Source organism: Orcinus orca, chromosome 16 (genome assembly GCF_937001465.1).
Source record: "Orcinus orca chromosome 16, mOrcOrc1.1, whole genome shotgun sequence".
NCBI lineage: Eukaryota > Metazoa > Chordata > Mammalia > Artiodactyla > Delphinidae > Orcinus > Orcinus orca.
Genome location: NC_064574.1, coordinates 58,582,618 through 58,603,025, shown reverse-complemented (window position 1 = coordinate 58,603,025; position 20,408 = coordinate 58,582,618). Strand labels below are relative to the sequence as shown.

Here is a 20,408-nt window from a genome sequence, read left to right as displayed (position 1 = left end):
GATGTTAAAAAAAAAAAATACTGTGTGTGTGTGTTTTTGGAGAAAAGCACACTTATACAAAATGCCATGGCTGGACAGCCACAAATAAAGGAAGCTGTATTTCAGTCATGGGATGCTGGCTACAGACAGAAAAGTATCCCAGAGAGCCGGACCCTCAGCAGGGGTGCCAGGAGGTAGGGGCAGACCCCACTGGTGGCTCTGTCCTGCCACCACACTCGTCTGTGACAACAAGCCATGGGTGTGCCGGCCCTTGGAGACCCCTGCCAGCCCCTGGGAACTTTTCCAATCATCACAGCTCCTGAAGGCCTCCTGGACAGAAAAACATCCACAAGTAATGAGGATTTTCCTGGGTCAGAAGTTGGGATCATCAAAATGCCCTTGTTAAATACACAGAGAACATTCCGAGAGAAACTGAGCCTCCTTGATATTCTGCCTGAAACTAGCCCTGTGGCCGTCCACCCACCCACTTCACTGGTCACCAAATCCTGTCAGTTCCACGGCCTAGCTATTTCTGGACTTGCTTCATGTTTCTTACCCCAGGGAAATCCTTGTGCAAAGGGCCAGGGAGGCGCTCCTATTTGTTAAAGACAAAAAATTGGCCACAACCTAAACATCCATCAATGGGAGATTGGCTAAATAAACAACAGTTTGCCCACATGACAGACTGCTCCGCAGCAGTCAAAAATGAATGAGGGCACTCTCATGAACTCACATAGAACAAAGGCAAGACATACTGCTGATGAAAATAGCATTCATTTAAAAAAGACAATATAATACTATAGTACAAGTATAGTATGTAAATGCCCTGAAAAGGTATCGAAGGATATATACCAAGCTGAGGAAGAGGGTACCTCTGTGGAGACTTGTTCTCATCCATAAGACGGGCACAGCCTCAAACTGCACTGGTGGTGAGCGCCAAGGGAGGGGCTGAGTGCGCTTCGCTCCTTTCTGGCACCCCCGTCTCCCCTGCCCTTCTGACTCCAGTCAATCAAACCCCAAGCCTCCCGACTCATAACTCCTCTTCCTTAGTCCCTTCCCTATTGCTTCCAGGGTAAACGTACAACCCTTCGGCAGGCCCAGAAGCCCTTCACCATCTGACCCTGCCTGGCTTTCCAGGCTGTGCCTAGTCACGTCTCACGGCTGTGACATCAAATGTTACCCGCTCCCTCAAGCCTTTGCACGTGTTAGCCCCACCATGCCCGCCTCTCTGCTCTGCACGACCTGTTAATAAGTCCTTCTCCCTGATCTGGTCCTCTTTATATGTAGCTCTGCACAGCACTTATTTACTTCACGAGAGACCTCAGAAAGATCCTCCCTTTCCTGACCGTAGTTAGTGTATGCATCATGTAACTTCCTTGGAATGTTTAAAGTCCTTAAAAAAAAAAAATGCCAGTTCTTCCCTCACCTGCCCCCCGCCCCCAATTCCTTCTCTCCTGGTGGTCTCCTACCCTGGCCCCTAGGAGCTGCCATGCTTTGAGGGGGCCGTCTAGGGCACAGAGGAGAGGACACGTGGAAGACCCAATGACTTAGGCCTCTGTGAACCTGTGAGTGCTATTATTGTGTCCCGTCCCCGCCTTCTGTTTTGGTTCTTCTCCTGCTTTGCAGGTCCTCGTGAATTAACAACTCTCCTTCCAGCCGTCTGCACACTAAGCAATGCCGCTTACTTGGCATCTCATCCTCTTAGATCTCAAGGTGGGCACTATGACTGATTCTTGGGAAGTGGTAAAGTGGTTCTCAAACCCGGTTCCAGGGGGAACCCTGGGGTTCCTCAAGCTAGTTGGGAGACATTTTAAGGCAAAAAAAAAAACAAATCAAATCAAAGTGGTCTAGAATTCAAAGGGCTAGAATTTTCTCAGTTTCTGAGTTTTATCCCACAAACGAGCCTTCGATCCTTAGCATTTGTAATCACTTATCTGCTAATGATAACTTGTAGTTAATAAAACAAATGACTCAGCAGAAAAAAACATCAATGGGAAAAAGCTTGGAAAGTTTCTTCAAATAACTTCATGGACTTTCCCTTTAGACGTGGAGACTTGCATCCACAGAGCACTGTCACATTCTCTGCTGGTTTCTGTGCTCCTGGAACGGGAGACAGCGATGGTTCCCAGGGTTCCTGAAGCACACCTGATCCTCAGGGGTTCTGCCACCGGATAATCTTCAGGACTGAAGACACAGGGGTTTGTGGAGTGGGAAGCCGACGGGTCAGGTGCTCCCCTTCTCCAAGCTCCGGTTTCCTGGTCAGCACACTGAGGAAAGGCGCCAGCCCCACAGGGCTGTTGCGAGGCTCAGTGGGAACTGCCCGGCTCAGGCAGGCGTGGAGTCAATGATGGCAGCCGGTATCGGGTGCAGGGTATGTGCTGGGGCCGGGGCTGCAGGGGACATGTCTCTGTTTGTCTCTGGCCCTGGCTCTGCCTCTAGAGCTGTGGGACCTCAGGCAAATCATGTGACCAGAAATCTCATGGCCCTTCTGCAGGGGAAAGGAAACTCTGCCCTGGTGTTTTATCAGCACTTGATAAAAGCCTTTCTGAAATGAGCAAATCTGTACAACTGCGGGGGGTTTTTTGGTTATTTACAGTAGGAGGGGCCCCTGGATTATTAACTTTGTGCAAAGTGATTTAACGTGTAGAAAGGGAACTTATTTGGGGGTCCCAAGGGTCAGCCTTGACTAATAACAACGACCATAAAAAATACTGAGATAACCTTTACAGCACCCTGCACATGGGGAGGCAATCGTACCAGGTACTTATGTGAATTAACTCATTTTATGCTCACGGGAGCTTAATGAGGTAGGTGACATTTCCATCCTCTTTTTTTTCCTTTTTAATTGTGGTAAAATACACATAACATAAAATGTACCACCTTAAATATTATTTAGCACACAGTTCAGTCGTGTTAAGTACATTCACACTGCTGTGTATCATCCCATTTTTTATATGAATAAACAGGCCCAGAGGGGTGACTAACTGTCCCAAGGCCACGTAACGAGGATGAGGTGGAGCCAGGACTTGAACCTGACTGTCTGTTCCCGGGCTGTGCTAAGCCGCCTCCTTCGCTGACTCTCACCTGGGCAAGCACTGCTGCTGAGAAAAGAAACCCCACAAAGGATGAACAGAAAGAACAATGGGGCAGGACACCGGACAGTCTATCCTTTCTATCTTTTCTTGGTACTTTTCCATCCTTCCAATTGTTCTGCAATAAACGTACTTCACTTATACTAAGAAGTCCGGAGTCGAGAAGTGACAGGAGCTGCGTTCTGGGCGCGGGGACAGGCATGCACACGAGTAGCTGTGCTGCTTGCTCTGGAACACGCCTGCCTGTCCTGTGCTACCAGCGAGGCTGCCCCGTGTGGGCCTGCCTGAGCCCACAGAACAATCCAAGGTGTAGCCAAGGTCAAATGGCAGCGTGAAGCTGGGGTTTTGGTCTCTTCCCACACCCCACTGCCTGGGCTCCCGAGCTTTTCTCTGCCGGCAACACACTCCCTGATGCACTGTCATTGCCAGAAGGCTCCAGGGCACCCAGCTGCTTCATCATCTGAGGTGGGTAATGACCTCAAGAAGTGAAGCAACACTCAGTTCTTCGGAACTCTGTTCTCCTTCCAGCCTCCGCGCCCCCCGGAAAAGCCTGTCTGGAGCACGATGGCTGGCTCTGCCTACTGAGTGCTCATTTCACAAGAGGGCTCCTCAGACAAGTGCTGGTGTGTCTACTGGGAAAGTGTCTGTCGGGGGGTGCACGTTCCAGGGGGAAACACTGTGGGCCCTGGTTTGGAAACGTAGTTCCTTCCGAGGCCTGTGTGCTCCCAGCCTGGCAGTATCCTCAGGCTCTCTCTTCACAGCTGCCCTGGGGACACCGAGAAGCAGTCTGGCAAGCAGGAACCTCATGGACTCAGCTCAGCCACTTGAAGACTGATCTCTTAGACACAATTGCCAGACAGCTTTGAAAGAAGCACAAATCCTGCTACTTTTGCTCAGGCAGGATTCTGAAATCTCGTTTCTGCTTTTTGTTCGTGAAAGATCAGGAACAAATTTCTACGAGGATGGCCTTTGAGTGACCCTGACCCCTAGCCTGGTTTGGAAGCGGTGGCTCTGGGAGAAGAGTGTCTTTCTGCATCACAGCTTTGCAGGTTTGTCCCTGATCCAGTGGAGGCAGGCTTGGAGTGGGAGGACTCGGGAGCAGGTGTGTCACACAGAAGACAGGGATGCGGAGTGGTCTGCCTGGGCCAGGGCCACCCAAGAGTCCCCTCTCTCCTGAGGCTCTGTCCTGCCAACCTCTCACATGGCAGAGCCGTCAGGTGGAGCTGCTCAGCCATCACCAAGCCAGCCTTGAAGCAAGTGGTCTTCAGAGGCAGGAAGTGGAGGTAGGGATCTCGGCCACGTGTGGGAGCTCTGTGGGCTTGGTCTGAGCCTGTTTCCTATCTGTACAGCAGAGCAAGTGCTACTTGCTTCCAGAGCTGTGGGGAGGATAGAATTAATGTATACAAAGTGCCTGGCACAGTTAATTCTTCCAGTCAAACTGTACCCCACACTTCCAGAAACAGAGGACTTTTCTGTCTGAAACATGCTGAGGGTTGGAGCCAGCAATGTGATTCTGCCCAATACCACTGAGGCCTCAGGTGGGGAGAAGTCACTTCGGGAGCATCAAAACTGAGTCAGGAATGCAAGGGACTGGCGGTGGTGGCAGTGGGGGCTCAGGGTGTGACCTGGGCAGGCCTGTGTTCAAAGCCTTGCTGTGGATGGGTATCGGGTGTGTGTGACCTTGGGTGGGTGGCTTCCTCGTATGTAGAAGAGGAAAATGGTAAAACTTCCTTCTGAGGCAGATCAAATGAGAACCCTGCATAAAGTGCTTAGCAGCTCTATATATTTTGCTTTAAATAAAAAAAACAAAGGTCTCTTGGGGTCAGATTCAAGTTTCTGTAACTCACCAACCCAGTGGCCCGAGACTCTGACCAGGGAGCTGGTGGCTGGGAGGGGCTGACATGGGACTAGGGAGACTGGAGGGGGGAGGGGAGGGCTCTCCTTCCCATGTGACTCCAGAAAGGGTATTTCTTCCCCTTGGGCGAGCTGGTAGGAGAGAGCTGGCTCCAGTTTTATAATTAGAAACAAGAAAAATAACAGGCCTAAATAATTAGTTTCTGGAGAACACTGCCATGAGATGACATTAGCACCTAGTATGTTCTCCCCAGGGGAGAAGTCAGAACTGAGGTCTATGAATTAAACATTGATTTTTTTCTCCCTTTCTTTTTCTTTTTTTTTCTTCCGGATGTCAGTCGAGGCTTTGTGGTCAGCTGGGCTGGCACTGTAATCTTGCATCCTTCCTCAGTTCCTCAGCTGCCAGAGGCTGGCTCTGGAACCGCACTGCCTTTCCACGGAACTATTTAGTATTCTGGGTCAGTGACTGATAAGGCCGCTCTGTTTGCCTTTGACAAAGATCACACCTATGGAAAGCACAGCGCTCGCCCTCGTGCTCAGTGATTCCGATGTTTGCCCAGAGAGAGATAGCACCCTGAATCCAGTGGGATAAGAAGTGAGGGAAGCTGACTCTCCCACTGGCACCCCGAGCCCCTACCGACTGGAGCCGGAGCCAGACCCAGGTGCGAGCGAGGCAAGTAAGTCACAGTCTGCTGGGAACAATTCACCCGTCCGAGCCTCCAGCTACCAATCCACGTCCCCACCCGCCTTCGCCTTCGACAGTCACTGAGCACCTGCTCGCTCATGAAGTGTCAGCCATCGAGGGCAGGACGAACAGGGCCCCAGAACCTTCTATCCTAGCGCAGGGCAGTGATGCAGACAAGAAGACAAGTGGGCAACTTCAGTGAAAGGTGAGGGCTCTGAAGACTGTGGGAAAGCAGCTCCTCAAAAAGTTAAATTCCTATTCGACCCAGCAATTCCACTCCTAGGTAGATGGCCCAAAAGGCTGAACACTGGTGTTCAAACAAAAACTCATACACACACACTCGTAGCAGCACTATTCATATTGGCTAAAAGGTGGAGACAACCCCCATGGCCACCAACAGCTGTAAGAATGGATAAATCAAAGGAGGTCTATCCACACAATGGGCTGTTATTCGGCCACGAAAAGGGATGAAGCTCTGACATACGCCACAATGTGGATGAACCTCCAAAACATCATGCTAAGTTAAAGAAGCCAGAAACAAAAGGTCACACATTGTAGGGTTTGTATGAAATATCCAGAAGAGATAAATCCAGAGACAGAGTGGATGAGTGAGTGCCAGAAGCCTGGGGGGAGCGGGGATGGGGAGTGACGGCTTAGTGGGTACAGCGTTGACTGGGGCTGAGGAGAATGTTTTGGAACTAGTAGAGGGGATGGTGGCACAAGACTGTTAAGGTACTAAATGCCACTGAGTTGTATACTGTCAAATGGTTAATTTCACCTCAATTGAAAAACTAAAACCCAGCTGCTGCACAGAGGGGGACTGGGGTGGGCGGGGCCCCTGGGGAGGCCTCCGAAGAGGAACGTGAGCAGAGCGCTGAACGCTGAGAAGGCACCAGCCTCACAGAGGGTTTCAGGCTCCAGCCACAGGGCAGCACAAGGACAGAGGTCCTGAATAGGACGCGCCTGGCCCTCGCGAGGTGCAGACAGAAAGCCAATGGGGCTGAAATGCTGGGTTGTTTTATTATCTGCAAAGAGAGCCCAGGACAGAGAAGAGAGAGGAGCTGATTGTGGAAAGGGGGCAGGGGCCAGACTGCAACAGGACTATCCTGAACAGGGTAGAGGGCAGTGAAAGAGGCAGACCGTCCTTTCCCTGGAGCTAAAAGGCTGGTGGGGGGCAGCTGACTGTCCTCAGCTGGGGAAGGGTCACTTTTTTAAACATGTCACTGAGCCCTCGTCAGTAAGGGCCAGTGGGTGTCAACCTGCTTGGCTGTCCCACTCTAATCCCCGTAACACGCTGGGTTCTAAGAGCCCTTCTGTTTGGGTAAGAATTAGGAAGGGCCTGGGTAGGACCCGAGCCAGAGGGACGGTGGTGTTCTGTCACCAGCCCTCCCACCCCCAGGTGAATGCCTGTGAGCAGCCTCTGGGCCAGAAGGAGCCCAGAAGGGGTCAGGAAGGCCAGAGCCCCGTCCCGTGGACTGCAGCCCACTGCCCCCTGATGCCCAGGCTTACTTCCGGGAATAGCCTCTGCTCTGGGCTCTGCTGGTCCACGTGTGTTCATGGGAAGACTGCACTGTGGGCTAGTTTTCAACACCCCGCCCTGCCTTGGCAGATTCTGGCAATCAGCCGTCACCGTGCGTCAGTGGAACAAACCCTCGAGGGCACCAGCCATGGAGCACCGCACCTCAAAGCCGGACTCTAGAGCCGGCTGCGCCTGCCCGCCAGACACGCCCGTCACTGCTGACCCCTCCCTCCCCGGCCATGCGCACACCGGCCTCTGCCCTCGTGGAGCTGAACATTCTATGGGGGCGAGAGCCACAAACATAAAGCCGGCCAATAAACAGAATTTGTGGTTTCTTTCCAAGCCAAATGGAAGAAGAAAAATATACCAAAGTGGCTACTCGCCTATTAGTCCTGATTTATATTCTACTTTAATATCTCGTCCAAGGAAATGAAAGGTATATTTTCATCAAATATAATCATGTATAGCTTGGAAAGGGGGAGACAAATGGCTCTGTGACAATTACTTGGACCTGCAGATAAAATTGGAAGATGTGTCACAGTAGAGCTGCCTCTTCCCGCAATCTCCCAGAGGCAGGTGGCCAGCACTGTTTCTTCCCCTGTGAACTGTTCCCAGGCAGGAGCAAGGATCCCACCCGGCCTGGGATGTTGCAACAGTGTGGCCTATGGCAAGGGACACAGAGCAATACCCGGATGGCGGCTATGGGTGCCACAGCATTGGAGGCCAAGCTGGGCCGGGCTTCCGATGACCCCTCCAGCAAACTCTGAGTAAGGTGAGCGCGGTGAAACTGACGTGCAACCAACCCAAGTCTTATCACCCGGGTGCCCGGGACGCACATCTCACTCACTTTGTGACAGGAGTTAAGCCGAGGAATGCTGCTGAAGATCTGGGGGCCGCCGTTCCCTCGTGTTCCCTTGTCAAAGTGCCTCAGCCTAAACCACCCAACGTCTGGGGCCCCTGTGGGAATTGCTCGTCTCCCTGGTGTCCGCACAGGGAGAAGGCATCTGGCGGGATCTGCTCTGGGGCTGTGCAGAGAATAAGAACAAAGCCTCACTCCTTACGCAGTGAAGACTGAATGAAGGTACCGTGCTAGGCGCTGCGGTACAGCAGTGAAGGGGACACTCCAGGTCCCCGTGGAAGTGACCCTCTCCATGGGGGAGGAAGGTACACAAATACGTCAATTAGGTACGGAGCCCCAGGGCCACGGCGAACATAAACCAGGCTAATGATGCGGGGGGGCTGGGGGTGGGGGTGGGGATCAGGAAAGGCCTCTCTGAGCAGGTGGCACGCAGACTGAAGCCTGAGTGATTGGCAGGAAGTAGCCACACACAGATGTAGGGAAGAACATTCAATGCAAAGGCCCTGGGGCAGGAGAGAGCACAGTGAGTTAGGGTAGTGGTTCTCAAAGCATGGTCTGGGGAACCCTGGGGGGCGTCCCAGGGTCAGAACTTTCATAAAAATAATGTTGGCATTTTCCTTTTACACTCATTCTCCCAGGAGTACACAGAGGAGTTTTCCAGAGCCCACGCTCTCACAACAGGTTGAAAGCAGAAGCAGATACGAGAATTCAGCTGTCTTCTATTAAGCCAGATATTAAAGAGACTTGCAAAAATATAAACTTTTTTTGTTTTGGAAAACAGTGATTGTTCATAAAGAACTATGTTATTTATTTTTACATAGGATGGCTTATTATTATTTTTTAAACGAATAAGTAAATATTTAAAGTATTTCTCAGTTTTAATTTCCAATACCTGAAATATCAATAAACATGATCCATACAAACTGAAGCTCTGTGAGTTCCTCAATACCTTTCAAAGAGTATGAAGGGTCCTGGGACTTCCCTGGCGGTCCAGTGGTTAGGACTCCGAGCTTCCATTGCAGGGGGCGTGGGTTCGATCCCTGGTGGGGGACTTAAGATCCCACATGCCGTGCGGCCAAAAAAAAAGAAGAAGAAGGAATCCTGAGGCCAAAACCTTGAGAAGCGCTGACTTGGAGGAGCAGCAGGGGTGGTACAGCCGGGGCAGGGACAGCACGAAGGCGGGGGGGCTGCGTCTGAGAAGCCGGCTGGGGCCCATCCCACAACGATCACACAAGGTCAGAGCGAGAGATCTGGATTTTGTTTCGGGCGCAACGGGAAGCGCACTGGAGGGCTACAGGCAGGGGCAAGATATGACCTGACTTATGTTCTAGAAAGATGCCTCTGGCTGCATGGAAGGGAGGGAACGAGGCTGGAAGCCAGGGAATGCCGCTGATGCTGCTGCCACAATCTAGGAAGAGATGCTGGGGGCGGGGGAAGATGCTGGGGTGTGTTCTGCAGGCAGAGCAGCCCTGTGGGTGTGGGAGAGCAAAGGGAAAACGAAGGATGACCTCAAGATGCTGGGCATCTGCGGGGCCAAATCTGAGCTAGCAGGTGGTGAGGAGCGGGGCGGGCAGGTTCCTTTCCCTCTCTCGAGTCACGCTAAGGCTCACTCTTCAGGTCACATCTCTGGCCCAGGCGAGGACAGGGGGCCAGCGAGCCCTCTTCACCCAAGGCCCCAGAGCAGCTGCCCTCCGGGGCACAGCTGAGAGAATGTCCCCACCACCAGGGGCTGTCGGGGGGGAGACACTGCCAAGGGGTGGATGGCTGCGTTCAGGCACCGCCTTTGACTTCCACAGTCCCAACTGGCCCAGCGTCACGTATCCCGACCCTGGGACCAGCAAGAAGACACTGGGCATTCCAGCTGTGCCCCCCTGCCCACTCCCCAACCCGTGAAGCAGCAGGCCCGGGCCACTGTCAGCAGGGCGACATCCCCAGCACTGGATAACCTTACTCTTCCCCTGGAGCCCAGGCAGGATGGGAGAAGTAAGTAATTGCAAAGCCTTCTGCAAACAGAGGGGTGGCTATGCAGAGGCCGAAGAACGTGACATCCGGCTCTGTTTATTAATTTACACTTGCCTTGTTCCAAAGATGGGGGAGCGGAAATAAGGACCAAGCTTCTCTCCTTAACCCATTAGTTCCTGAGCTCAGAGAAGCCCTGATGACCCTAAAGAACTGATTTCTTAAGTAATATCACCTTAAATGTCAATTATATTTCAATTAAAAAAATTACGAAGCGGTGCTTATACAAATGTTATAATAAAATTACAACTGTGTGTTTATTGATTTTTTTTTTTTTTTTCTTTTTGCAGTACACGGGCCTCTCACTGTTGTGGCCTCTCCCGTCGTGGAGCATAGGCTCCGGACACGCAGGTTCAGCAGCCATGGCTCACGGACCTAGCCGCTCCGCGGCATGTGGGATCTTCCCGGAGTGGGGCACGAACCCATATCCCCTGCACCGGCAGGCGGACTCCCAACCACTGCGCCACCAGGGAAGCCCACAACTGTGTGTTTAAAAAAAAAAAAAAAAAGGAAGAAAGAAATGATTTCTTACCAGGCCAGTGTGTATTTAGTTAACCTAGACTCATGGTCATCATTTATATTTACTTAGCAACCATCTCTACAGGGCAGAAAGCAACCTGGAGAATTTTTAACAAAGAAGCCTCCAGACCCCTGAGCAGGCAGAATCATCTCATATTGCATGGCTGAAAACAGAGGCAGGGCTACAATCAGTCTTGTAGCCTAAGACTGGATTTAAGAATGAAAGCAAGATTGCTTTGGCTATTTAGGGTCTTTTGTGTTTCCATACAAATTGTGAAATTTTCTGTTCTAGTTTTGTGAAAAATGCCAGTGGTAGTTTGATAGGGATTGCATTGAATCTGTAGATTGCTTTGGGTAGTAGAGTCATTTTCACAATGTTGATTCTTCCAATCCAAGAACATGGTATATCTCTCCATCTATTTGTATCATCTTTAATTTCTTTCATCAGTGTTATATAATTTTCTGCATACAGGTCTTTTGTCTCCTTAGGTAGGTTTATTCCTAGATATTTTATTCTTTTTGTTGCAATGGTAAATGGGAGTGTTTTCTTGATTTCACTTTCAGAGTTTTCATCATTAGTGTATAGGAATGCCAGAGATTTCTGTGCATTAATTTTGTATCCTGCAACTTTACCAAATTCATTGATTAGCTCTAGTAGTTTTCTGGTAGCATCTTTAGGACTCTCTATGTATAGTATCATGTCATCTGCAAACAGTGACAGCTTTACTTCTTCTTTTCCGATTTGTATTCCTTTTATTTCCTTTTCTTCTCTGATTGCTGTGGCTAAAACTTCCAAAACTATGTTGAATAAGAGTGGGCAAACGGAGCTGGAGGAATCAGGCTCCCTGACTTCAGACTATACTACAAAGCTATAGTAATCAAGACATTATGGTACTGGCACAAAAACAGAAAGATAGATCAATGGAACAGCATAGAAAGCCCAGAGGTAAACCCATGCACATATGGTCACCTTATCTTTGATAAAGGAGGCAGGAATGTACAGTGGAGAAAGGACAGCCTCTTCAATAAGTGGTGGTGGGAAAACTGGACAGCTACATGTAAAAGTATGAGATTAGATCACTCCCTAACACCATACACAAAAATAAGCTCAAAATGGATTAAAGACCTAAATGTAAGGCCAGAATCTATCAAACTGTTAGAGGAAAACATAGGCAGAACACTCTATGACATAAATCACAGCAAGATCCTTTTTGACCCACCTCCTAGAGAAATGGAAATAAAAACAAAAATAAACAAATGGGACCTAATGAAACTTCAAAGCTTTTGCACAGCAAAGGAAACCATAAACAAGACCAAAACACAACCCTCAGAATGGGAGGAAATATTTGCAAATGAAGCAACTGACAAAGGATTAATCTCCAAAATTTATAAGCAGCTCATGCAGCTCAATAACAAAAAAACAAACAACCCAATCCAAAAATGGGCAGAAGACCTAAATAGACATTTCTCCAAAGAAGATATACAGACTGCCAACAAACGCATGAAAGAATGCTCAACATCATTAATCATTAGAGAAATGCAAATCAAAACTACAATGAGATATCATCTCACACCAGTCAGAATGGCCATCATCAAAAAATCTAGAAACAATAAATGCTGGAGAGGGTGTGGAGAAAAGGGAACACTCCTGTACTGCTTGTGGGAATGTGAATTGGTACAGCCACTATGGAGAACAGTATGGAGGTTCCTTAAAAAACTACAAATAGAACTACCATATGACCCAGCAATCCCACTCCTGGGCATATACCCTGAGAAAACCATAATTCAAAAAGAGTCATGTACCAAAATGTTCATTGTAGCTCTATTTACAATAGCCCAGGGATGGAAACAACCTAAGTGCCCATCATCAGATGAATGGATAAAGAAGATGTGGCACATATATACAATGGAATATTACTCAGCCATAAAAAGTAACGAAATTGAGCTATTTGTAATGAGGTGGATAGACCTAGAGTCTGTCATACAGAGTGAAGTAAGTCAGAAAGAGAAAGACAAATACTGTATGCTAACACATATATATGGAATTTAAGAAAAAAAATGTCATGAAGAACCTAGGGGTAAGACAGGAATAAAGGCACAGACCTACTGGAGAACGGACTTGAGGATATGGGGAGGGGGAAGGGTGAGCTGTGACAAAGCGCGAGAGAGGCATGGACATATATACACTACCAAACGTAAGGTAGATAGCTAGTGGGAAGCAGCCGTATAGCACAGGGATATCAGCTCGGTGCTTTGTGACCGCCTGGAGGGGTGGAATAGGGAGGGTGGGAGGGAGGGAGATGCAAGAGGGAAGAGATATGGGAACATATGTATAACTGATTCACTTTGTTATAAAGCAGAAACTAACACACCATTGTAAAGCAATTATACCCCAATAAAGATGTTAAAAAAAAAAAAAAAGAATGAAAGCAGTTGCAGGCAGTGGGTGGCAGCGTGAACTGGGGCACTTTTTCCAGAGTGCATGTTGGGACTACATATATTAAGATGAAAAAACCTCCCCTTTGACTCAGCAGATCCACCGCTGGGAATTTATCCCATAGACACGTGAGATTTGCACACTTACACAAAGATACCCCGAGGAGGTTCACTTTGACAATGGAAGAGCAAGACACTGGAAATGACTCAAATGTCCATCAATACAAAATGTTATAAAAGACTTTTTGTTCCGTCCATATGATAAAATACCACACAACAGTGAATGAGCGTTAGGTCGATTGACATGTGCTTACACGTAACACTGACTTGTCAATAAGTGAAAACAGCAAGATGTAGCATCACACACATGGTATAACCCCGGGTGTAAAAACACACAAGCAAAACATTTCTGGAAGGAAATGCAAGAAACTGTTAACCATGGTCACTTCTGGGGCCAAGTAGTCTTATTTTTCATTTTATCATGTCCTGTTTGGGTTTAAAGAAATCATATGCTTATAGTATATACTATATTTCTGAAATGAATTAATCAAATCAAAGAATGAAATCAGAATGAATCACGGGGTGGAGGGGAAACAGGGATCCTTGTTTGGGTCAGGTTCTTTTCACTAGATTTTGTTCTTAAATGTATAACTGCTTTTGAAAACATTTTGCCACATTTGCAATTGAGATTCGAAGGCCTAACTGCGGAGAAGTGAAGTTGCAGGGGACAGCTTGGCCAGTTTTCTGAAGCTTTGTAACCAAGGGCAAGGTTGTCTTTCGAGGGGTTGGGATGCATATGGATTTACTTAAAGCAGACATGTCAGAACAGGAAGGGGGAGCCTGCCGGCCCTTCTGGAGAACCAGTACTTTCAGCTCCACCAGGCGACCTTGAACTTTCTATTCATGCTTCTCTTTTGGAGAGGCAGGGAGGAAAGTTAGAGATGCGCTTCGGGGAAAGTGGGAAGAGAGGCTCCCAGAAAGAAGAGAGTGGCAGCCGCCCCAGGGGCAGCGGGACCTTCTTCTGAAGTCTCACTTCTTCAGGGGCTTAAACAGGAACTGCACACACTAGTTCTTTCTAGTCATCCTACATGGAGGAACTGACTCTCCCACAACCTCGTTACTAATAATCTAAAGTAGTTCCAAGAAATTTCCAAGAAATTTTTAGCCTTAATTCTGAGAAGTTCTTCCACACCCTCAAACAAATCTCTGGAAAACCAAACCCCGGCGGCAGAACACCAAAGAGAAAGCCAAGATTTCTTTCTGGGGCTTGTGTTTAATCTTGTGTAGCACTTTGATAAGTTCTAAGAAACGGGGTTTCTGAGAGGGGAAGGAAAGCCTACACAGGCTCAAGACAGAGAAGGTCCTGGAACCACCCCTCTCCCGCTCCCCGGAGGGGACAGGAGGTGGCACAGGGTGGGGGCCGGCTTACCTGGCACCTTGTCCACCGACGCAAACACAGAGCGCTGTACTGTGGGGTCGCTGCTGCCCCGGCGGCACTGGTCGTAGAAGCGGAAAGGCAGGTGCTGGGTAGAGGACGAGCTGAGACCAAACCCCAGGACTTCAGTTGTCGGCTGGATCGGGAGGTCCAGGAGGGCTACGTTCAAACAAACCCGTGGTTCAAGCTCAGCACGTGCGTGGGATGGGAATGTAGGTGACAAGATTTTGGGTGGCACGGCTGTAGCAGGTGTGGCCACATCCCTGCCAGGCACATCCCTCGGACAATGCCAAGCAGGCAGCCAGCAGCCTCGAGCTGGGGAGACCAGCGTGACACCAAGGGTCCCGCCTGAGGCTCATAACACAAGCAGTGCCTACAGAGTGGTTCAGAGATGAACGCCAGGCCCATCTTCACCTCGGATTCTTGGCTTCCATACACTAAAGACCCTACCAAGGCTTAGCCCTGGGTACAGTTTCAGACCCCAAAGCAAACGGGGCCAATTCTGCTGTGAAAGTTCATAAATCTATGCGTGTGGGGAAGAGTGTGTGAGACAGAACTTACACGCACGTGTGCCTGTGTATTTATGAGTGTGTGTGTCTCTGTTGCTGTCCTCTCTTCCACACAGAAATCTCACGATACAGCAATTTGGAGGGGCTTTTTAAAATCAATGTGAGAAATACCCAAGGCGTTAGTTCTAACAGCCACTTTACGGCATAATTCTCAATTTTCAAATGAAATATTTAGCCTTGATGCCAGCTGTGAGAAATTGCTTTACATTAAAAAAAAACAAACAACCCTCTGGAAATAAATCTTAAGAGAAAGGACTGAATGATTTAAGTCACTTTGCACATTACAAAATGCTTCTGTAATGATTTTGGAGGCCAAGTTTCAGCTAAGTGAGAAATAAGATGAGGACTATATGGGATGCAAGCCTGCGCAAATCAACGGGGCACGTGCAGGAAATGACTGAGTTCGCGATATCCAGAAACCCTGCCCTCCAAGTGTTTCTTTTTAGGTGACCCCTCGAGAACGCTCCCCTTCTCTCCCAGTGGACTGGAAAGCCTCCCAGTGACCACACCAGAACGACCACTGGTGCTTGAGCTGAAAGGCACTGGTTTCTTGTGAAAGGCTGTTCGTGATTTTAGGAGTTGACAGAACGCCTTTTCCCCGAGGAGGATGCTGTGCCTTCCACCCTGATGAAGGGAATGCCCTCATTTCAGTGCCCTCACTTCTAAGAAAGCTGGGGTCTTCCTGACACTGGGCGGTGTAGGGCCACCTCACAGATTCACCGCAGTCCCGGTGCAATGTGAAATAACACTTCCGAATCCAGTGCTGGGTTACGGCCCCTCACCAGGCAGGGCTGCCTCTCATGAGAGCTGGGAACGGAGAGGAGGAAGGGATGGGCTTTAGTGTAGGAAGTTCTGTGTTTGGGTTCTGCCAACTAACTGCCTGCGTGGCTGTGGGCAAGTCACTGAGCCTCAGTTTACTCTTCTGTAAAATGGGCAGAACAGGCCCTACTCATCTCAAGGGTTGTTTTAAGGGTCAGAGGTGGCAGAGGAACATCGAAGCGCTTTGCAGGCATACGCTAGAGAACGTCCGTGTGCGGGAGGGAGAACCGTCGTCCTACACTGACAGCTGCCTCTGGCCTGGGAGGGAGGGCTTGCCTCTTCCAAGCAGCCCTAGACTTGTAGAAACCAAACACTCAAGGTTCTCCATTCTCTCACCAAAACACAACTCATTCCTGAACCATACGTTTCCTCTTCTAGAGGAGTCACAAGGGTTCTCAAGGTCAACGTGAGAGTCATGCTAATGGCCTGCGGCAGCTGCTGCCCCACTGCCGAGAGGACACCCGCCGGGGCTGCACTCACCAGCTATTCTCTGCATCTTCATGCGTCTCGCCTGGATGCGGCCCTTGGCCAGGCGCTGCTTGGCGATGATGCAGCGGATGTGGTCCGAGAAGACGAAGGTGGCCTGCAGGATGGGGAAGGGCTTGGAATGGGGGCTGGATGCAGGCTTGTGGATGGTGATATTCAGGGCGCGGCTGTCGTCCTCCACGCCAGTCACCTGCATGTCCTGCGGGGGAGGAGGCCAAAGAAAGGGTGTCTGTTAGGTTCAGGGGGAAGGTAGCTGCTCGGAAGCTGTGGATTCACGTCTCATCTAGAATGAGGTCCCCCAGATTGAACTTTGCTTTTGCTCTGGAGGAGACCATCAGCCCCCAAGTCTGAGAGAGTCAAGGATGGGCACAAACCAGGCCAGGCCTGGCGGGAAGTGAGGGGTGGGAAGCACAGACAGCTCAAGTGGCTGATGCTGGCCGTGGTGGCCGGTTCCATCCCCACGAGAACTTGAGGCAGCTAGTAAACACACGGGACACCAGCCTCTACATGGGGCCTCAGGGAGCCCAACAGACTCCAACAATTCTTGCTTCGGAGAACTAGAGATAACAAACCCAAGTTCCTAGTCCTTTCCAGTGTGATCTCCTCCGGCGTAACAATTCCTTCCTTGCTTCTCTTAAGAAGGGGGCATCCTTAGCTCCCATTTGTATGTCTCTGACAAATTCCTGGTCCCTAAAGGAAATAGCTAACTCCGAGAAAGGAACAGGGGAGGACCACTTAGCAGACGTTTGAAGAAAGTTACACTTGAAAGGTAGAGGAGAACTCACGTCCAGCAAGTATCCTCAGGACAAATCCAATCTAAAACCTCAGATTGGATTCGGTGCAAAGAATTTGCTTCCCACTAAGTAAGGTTTGAGATAAAAGCAGGAGACAGGAGACAGACATGAAGGTCAGAAAGGTGGGGAAAATGTTGAAAAGGCTCATGAAGCAAGACAGATACTGTTCACAGGCATTCAATCTGGCACGAAATGTTGCAGTGGGAATTAGATGAGATATTATGCTTTTAAGACGGAGAGAGAGGCTGGCATGTAATAATGGCCTGACAAATGGAAGCTACTGGAAGACAACCAAAAGAAAAGGTTTATGTGCCTTTCATTGTCTGAGGGACGACATGTGTTAATCCTTTGAGGGATAAAAACACTTTCCTGACACTAAATTCTAAAGGAAATTGATCATAAACCTAGATAAATAAGAAGCACTAAGTCACCTAATGGACAGTCTCGTACGTGGAAGTCTTTTTCTAAATGAGAGGTTCTTCAGATAGCTGCTTCTCACACCACCTTCTGTAAAAGACCTTTTTTAAATGGAAAGATCTTGAAAAAGAGGAGGCTGGGAAATGGTTGCAACAGCATCCTCAAACACGTGGGTGGTCCTCTTGGGGAGTGGGTTGCCCTGGAGAGGTGGATGTGGGTCGCCCCAGCAAGGCCTTGCCAGCAACCAGGACTGCCCAGCAAGGAAACGGACTCAGCGCAGGGCAACTCAGGGCCCAGGGGTCTGGCGGGGGTGATGGTTGGGGAGGGCGTGAGCTGGAGGCTGTTTTCAACTCATCTGGTTCCACGCTTCGTTCGACCAACTAGCTGGCATTAGTCACCCATCATTTAGACAAACATTAAGAAAACCCACGCTCCAGCTTGACGTTTGACAGTTTAGAGCCCAGGCCTGCTGGAGAGGTGCAGGACACAGGAACGTCCATAAATCACCAGTGGCAACAATCATTCTAGAGAGGAAATAGGCACAGCCCAACTTCTTGGTATCTTCCCTAGGGAAACGTTGGCCCAAGTGCACAAGGAAGTCAGGGCAATTCTGTTCACGGCAGCACTGTCTGTAAGGGTAAAAAGCTGGAAGCAGCCACAGGGTGCTGGCTAACTCTGCCTTGGTGTGTGGTCAGGAAGCAGTTAAAAGAACACCAGTAAGCCTGCAGAGACTAACACAGTCAGTTCTCCAGAACATTAGTTGAGTGAAAAAAGCAAAGTTTACAATACATTCAATGTGACAGGATAAAAAAATACACAGACACACACCCCCCATTCCAACTATATGTTGTACAATTTTTAAAAACAGTACATGTAGTTATAGTCATACACATATTCGGCAAAGCACCGTATCTGATAATGGATGAGAGGAGTCAGGATTGGGTTTTGGTCAAAGGGGACTTGGCTCTTATCTGTGAGGTATTCTAACTTTTGTCAATGATAATCTGTTCACGTGGCCCTTATGTCATTAGAACTTGACCGTAAAGATGACACTTTTGTGGGTGTTTGTACAGCCAACCGAGAAGAGCTTCCGGAGCTCTCGGCCATCGTACCTGCAGAAGGCCTGCGAACTTGACCACTCCCCAGCCCAGCCTGGACACGTCAGGCTCCACCAAACTCATCTGGTAAATGTCAACAGCCAGGAACCGCTGGAGCATGCTTCCATCCTTGGTGATCACCGTGCACGCGATCAGGTCGCTGTTGTCTGTGGTAGAGGGGGACAGAGAGCATAGTGAGGTGCAGTCCGCTGCCCAGCTCGACGGACACACTCCAGCTGACTTGTGTTCTGCCGGGCAATGCAGCTTGGCACCGGAGCCTGGGCTGGAAGTCACACACACCTGGGTCTGAATCCCTCCTCCAAGTCATGGTAGGCAACTTACTGTACCTCTCTGGGCTTCAGATTCCTCATCTGAAAAATGGGGATCATGCCCCTCCCACTCAAAGCACTGTTTGTGAGGACTAACTCAGATACAGTACATAAAGCATCAGTACAACGTTAGCTGTGGATTAGGCACTGTACCTGTAGCTAAAAAAATAACCAACAAATCCGGAATCCCAGTAACATTTCAGTGCTTCCCTGCAGGCGCTGGTGGTTTACACCTGTGACGGTGTTCACCTAGATTAAGTGAAGACAGGAAAGGAAGAGCCCCTCGCTCGGTTATAGAATCACCAAGACCTCAGTTTGGTGTCTGACAACTTAGAGCCGAGCTCTACACTAGATGACGCGCCATCTGGGGCAAGGCACTTGGCCTCTCTAAACCACGGTTTCCCATCTGTAAAATGGGAATCATGTCCCCTATCTTGAGATGTCTCATGCCTTAAAATGAGAACAGGTAGGTAAAGCATTTAGCAGGGGGTCCTCAGCTTATGCTTGGTCCCTTCTCTTAGCTGGAAGTTACTCCCAGATTTGAGGTCTAATTTACTGCTTGTCCTTGATGGCTTTGAAATCACCAGAGTAACGCAGGGCCATTAAATATACAGTCTGCTTTGAGGTCCCTCCAGTGAAACCCTCTGTAACATGTTTTTTTTTTTTTTTTGGTGGTATGTGGGCCTCTCACTGTTGTGGCCTCTCCCGTTGTGGAGCACAGGCTCCGGACGCGCAGGCTCAATGGCCATGGCTCACGGGCCCAGCCGCTCCATGGCAAGTGGGATCTTCCCGGACCGGGGCACGAACCCGTGTCCCCTGCATCGGCAGGCAGACTCTCAACCACTGTGCCACCAGGGAAGCCCCTTTGTAACATGTTTTAAAAGAAACAGCTGAACTAGGAAACAACCTAAATGCCCCCAAATAGGGGAACCACTTGAGTATGATTTTTTTCCCATCATATGGAAAATTATATACCCATTTAAAAATTATGTTTAACTAAACTGTGAACTGTGGTTACCTATGGGGAGGGAAGTGAGAACTGGGGTGGTTGGGAGAGTGTGTGTGTGTGTGTGTGTGTGTGTGTGTGTGTGTGTCTGTGGTATCAACAGGAGAACTTTAATTTTTGCCCTCTATACCACTGTATTGCTTGAAATTATTTTAAAATGAGAAAGTATTCAACATGTACTTTTGAAATACGTATTAAAGACCCAAGTAAAAAATCCTATTTACAAATAACTGCAATGGCATTGGAAAAGACATTACAATTTTAAATGAACAAGGTGATAAAAACTTTATAACTATGATGTTGATATGTTAAAAAAAAAAAGTATCCCTACAAAGAAATACAAGCACAGAGAAATATACTGAAACATTAAAAGACAGTCCTGAGGGCTTCCCTGGTGGCGCAGTGGTTGAGAGTCCGCCTGCTGATGCAGGGGACACGGGTTCGTGCCCCGGTCCAGGAAGATCCCACATGCCACAGAGCGGCTGGGCCCGTGA

General features: G+C 49.1%; 1 protein-coding gene across 9 annotated transcripts in view; it reads right to left on the bottom strand.

Annotated features, from left to right (window-relative positions):
- Nucleotides 1-20,408, bottom strand: part of CLEC16A (C-type lectin domain containing 16A) — a 210,159-nt gene that overhangs the window by 37,940 nt on the left and 151,811 nt on the right. For all 9 annotated transcript variants that reach the window (XR_007472300.1, XM_004270181.2, XM_049699758.1 and 6 more), the window contains exons 19-21: nt 18,595-18,746; nt 16,266-16,470; nt 14,392-14,556 (exon numbers count right to left, since the gene is read on the bottom strand). Coding sequence is in view for 8 of the 9 variants with exons in the window: in XM_004270181.2 (XP_004270229.2) it covers nt 14,392-14,556; nt 16,266-16,470; nt 18,595-18,746 (522 nt within the window). In the remaining variant the exon portion in view is untranslated. The remainder of the gene's footprint in view (nt 1-14,391; nt 14,557-16,265; nt 16,471-18,594; nt 18,747-20,408) is intronic.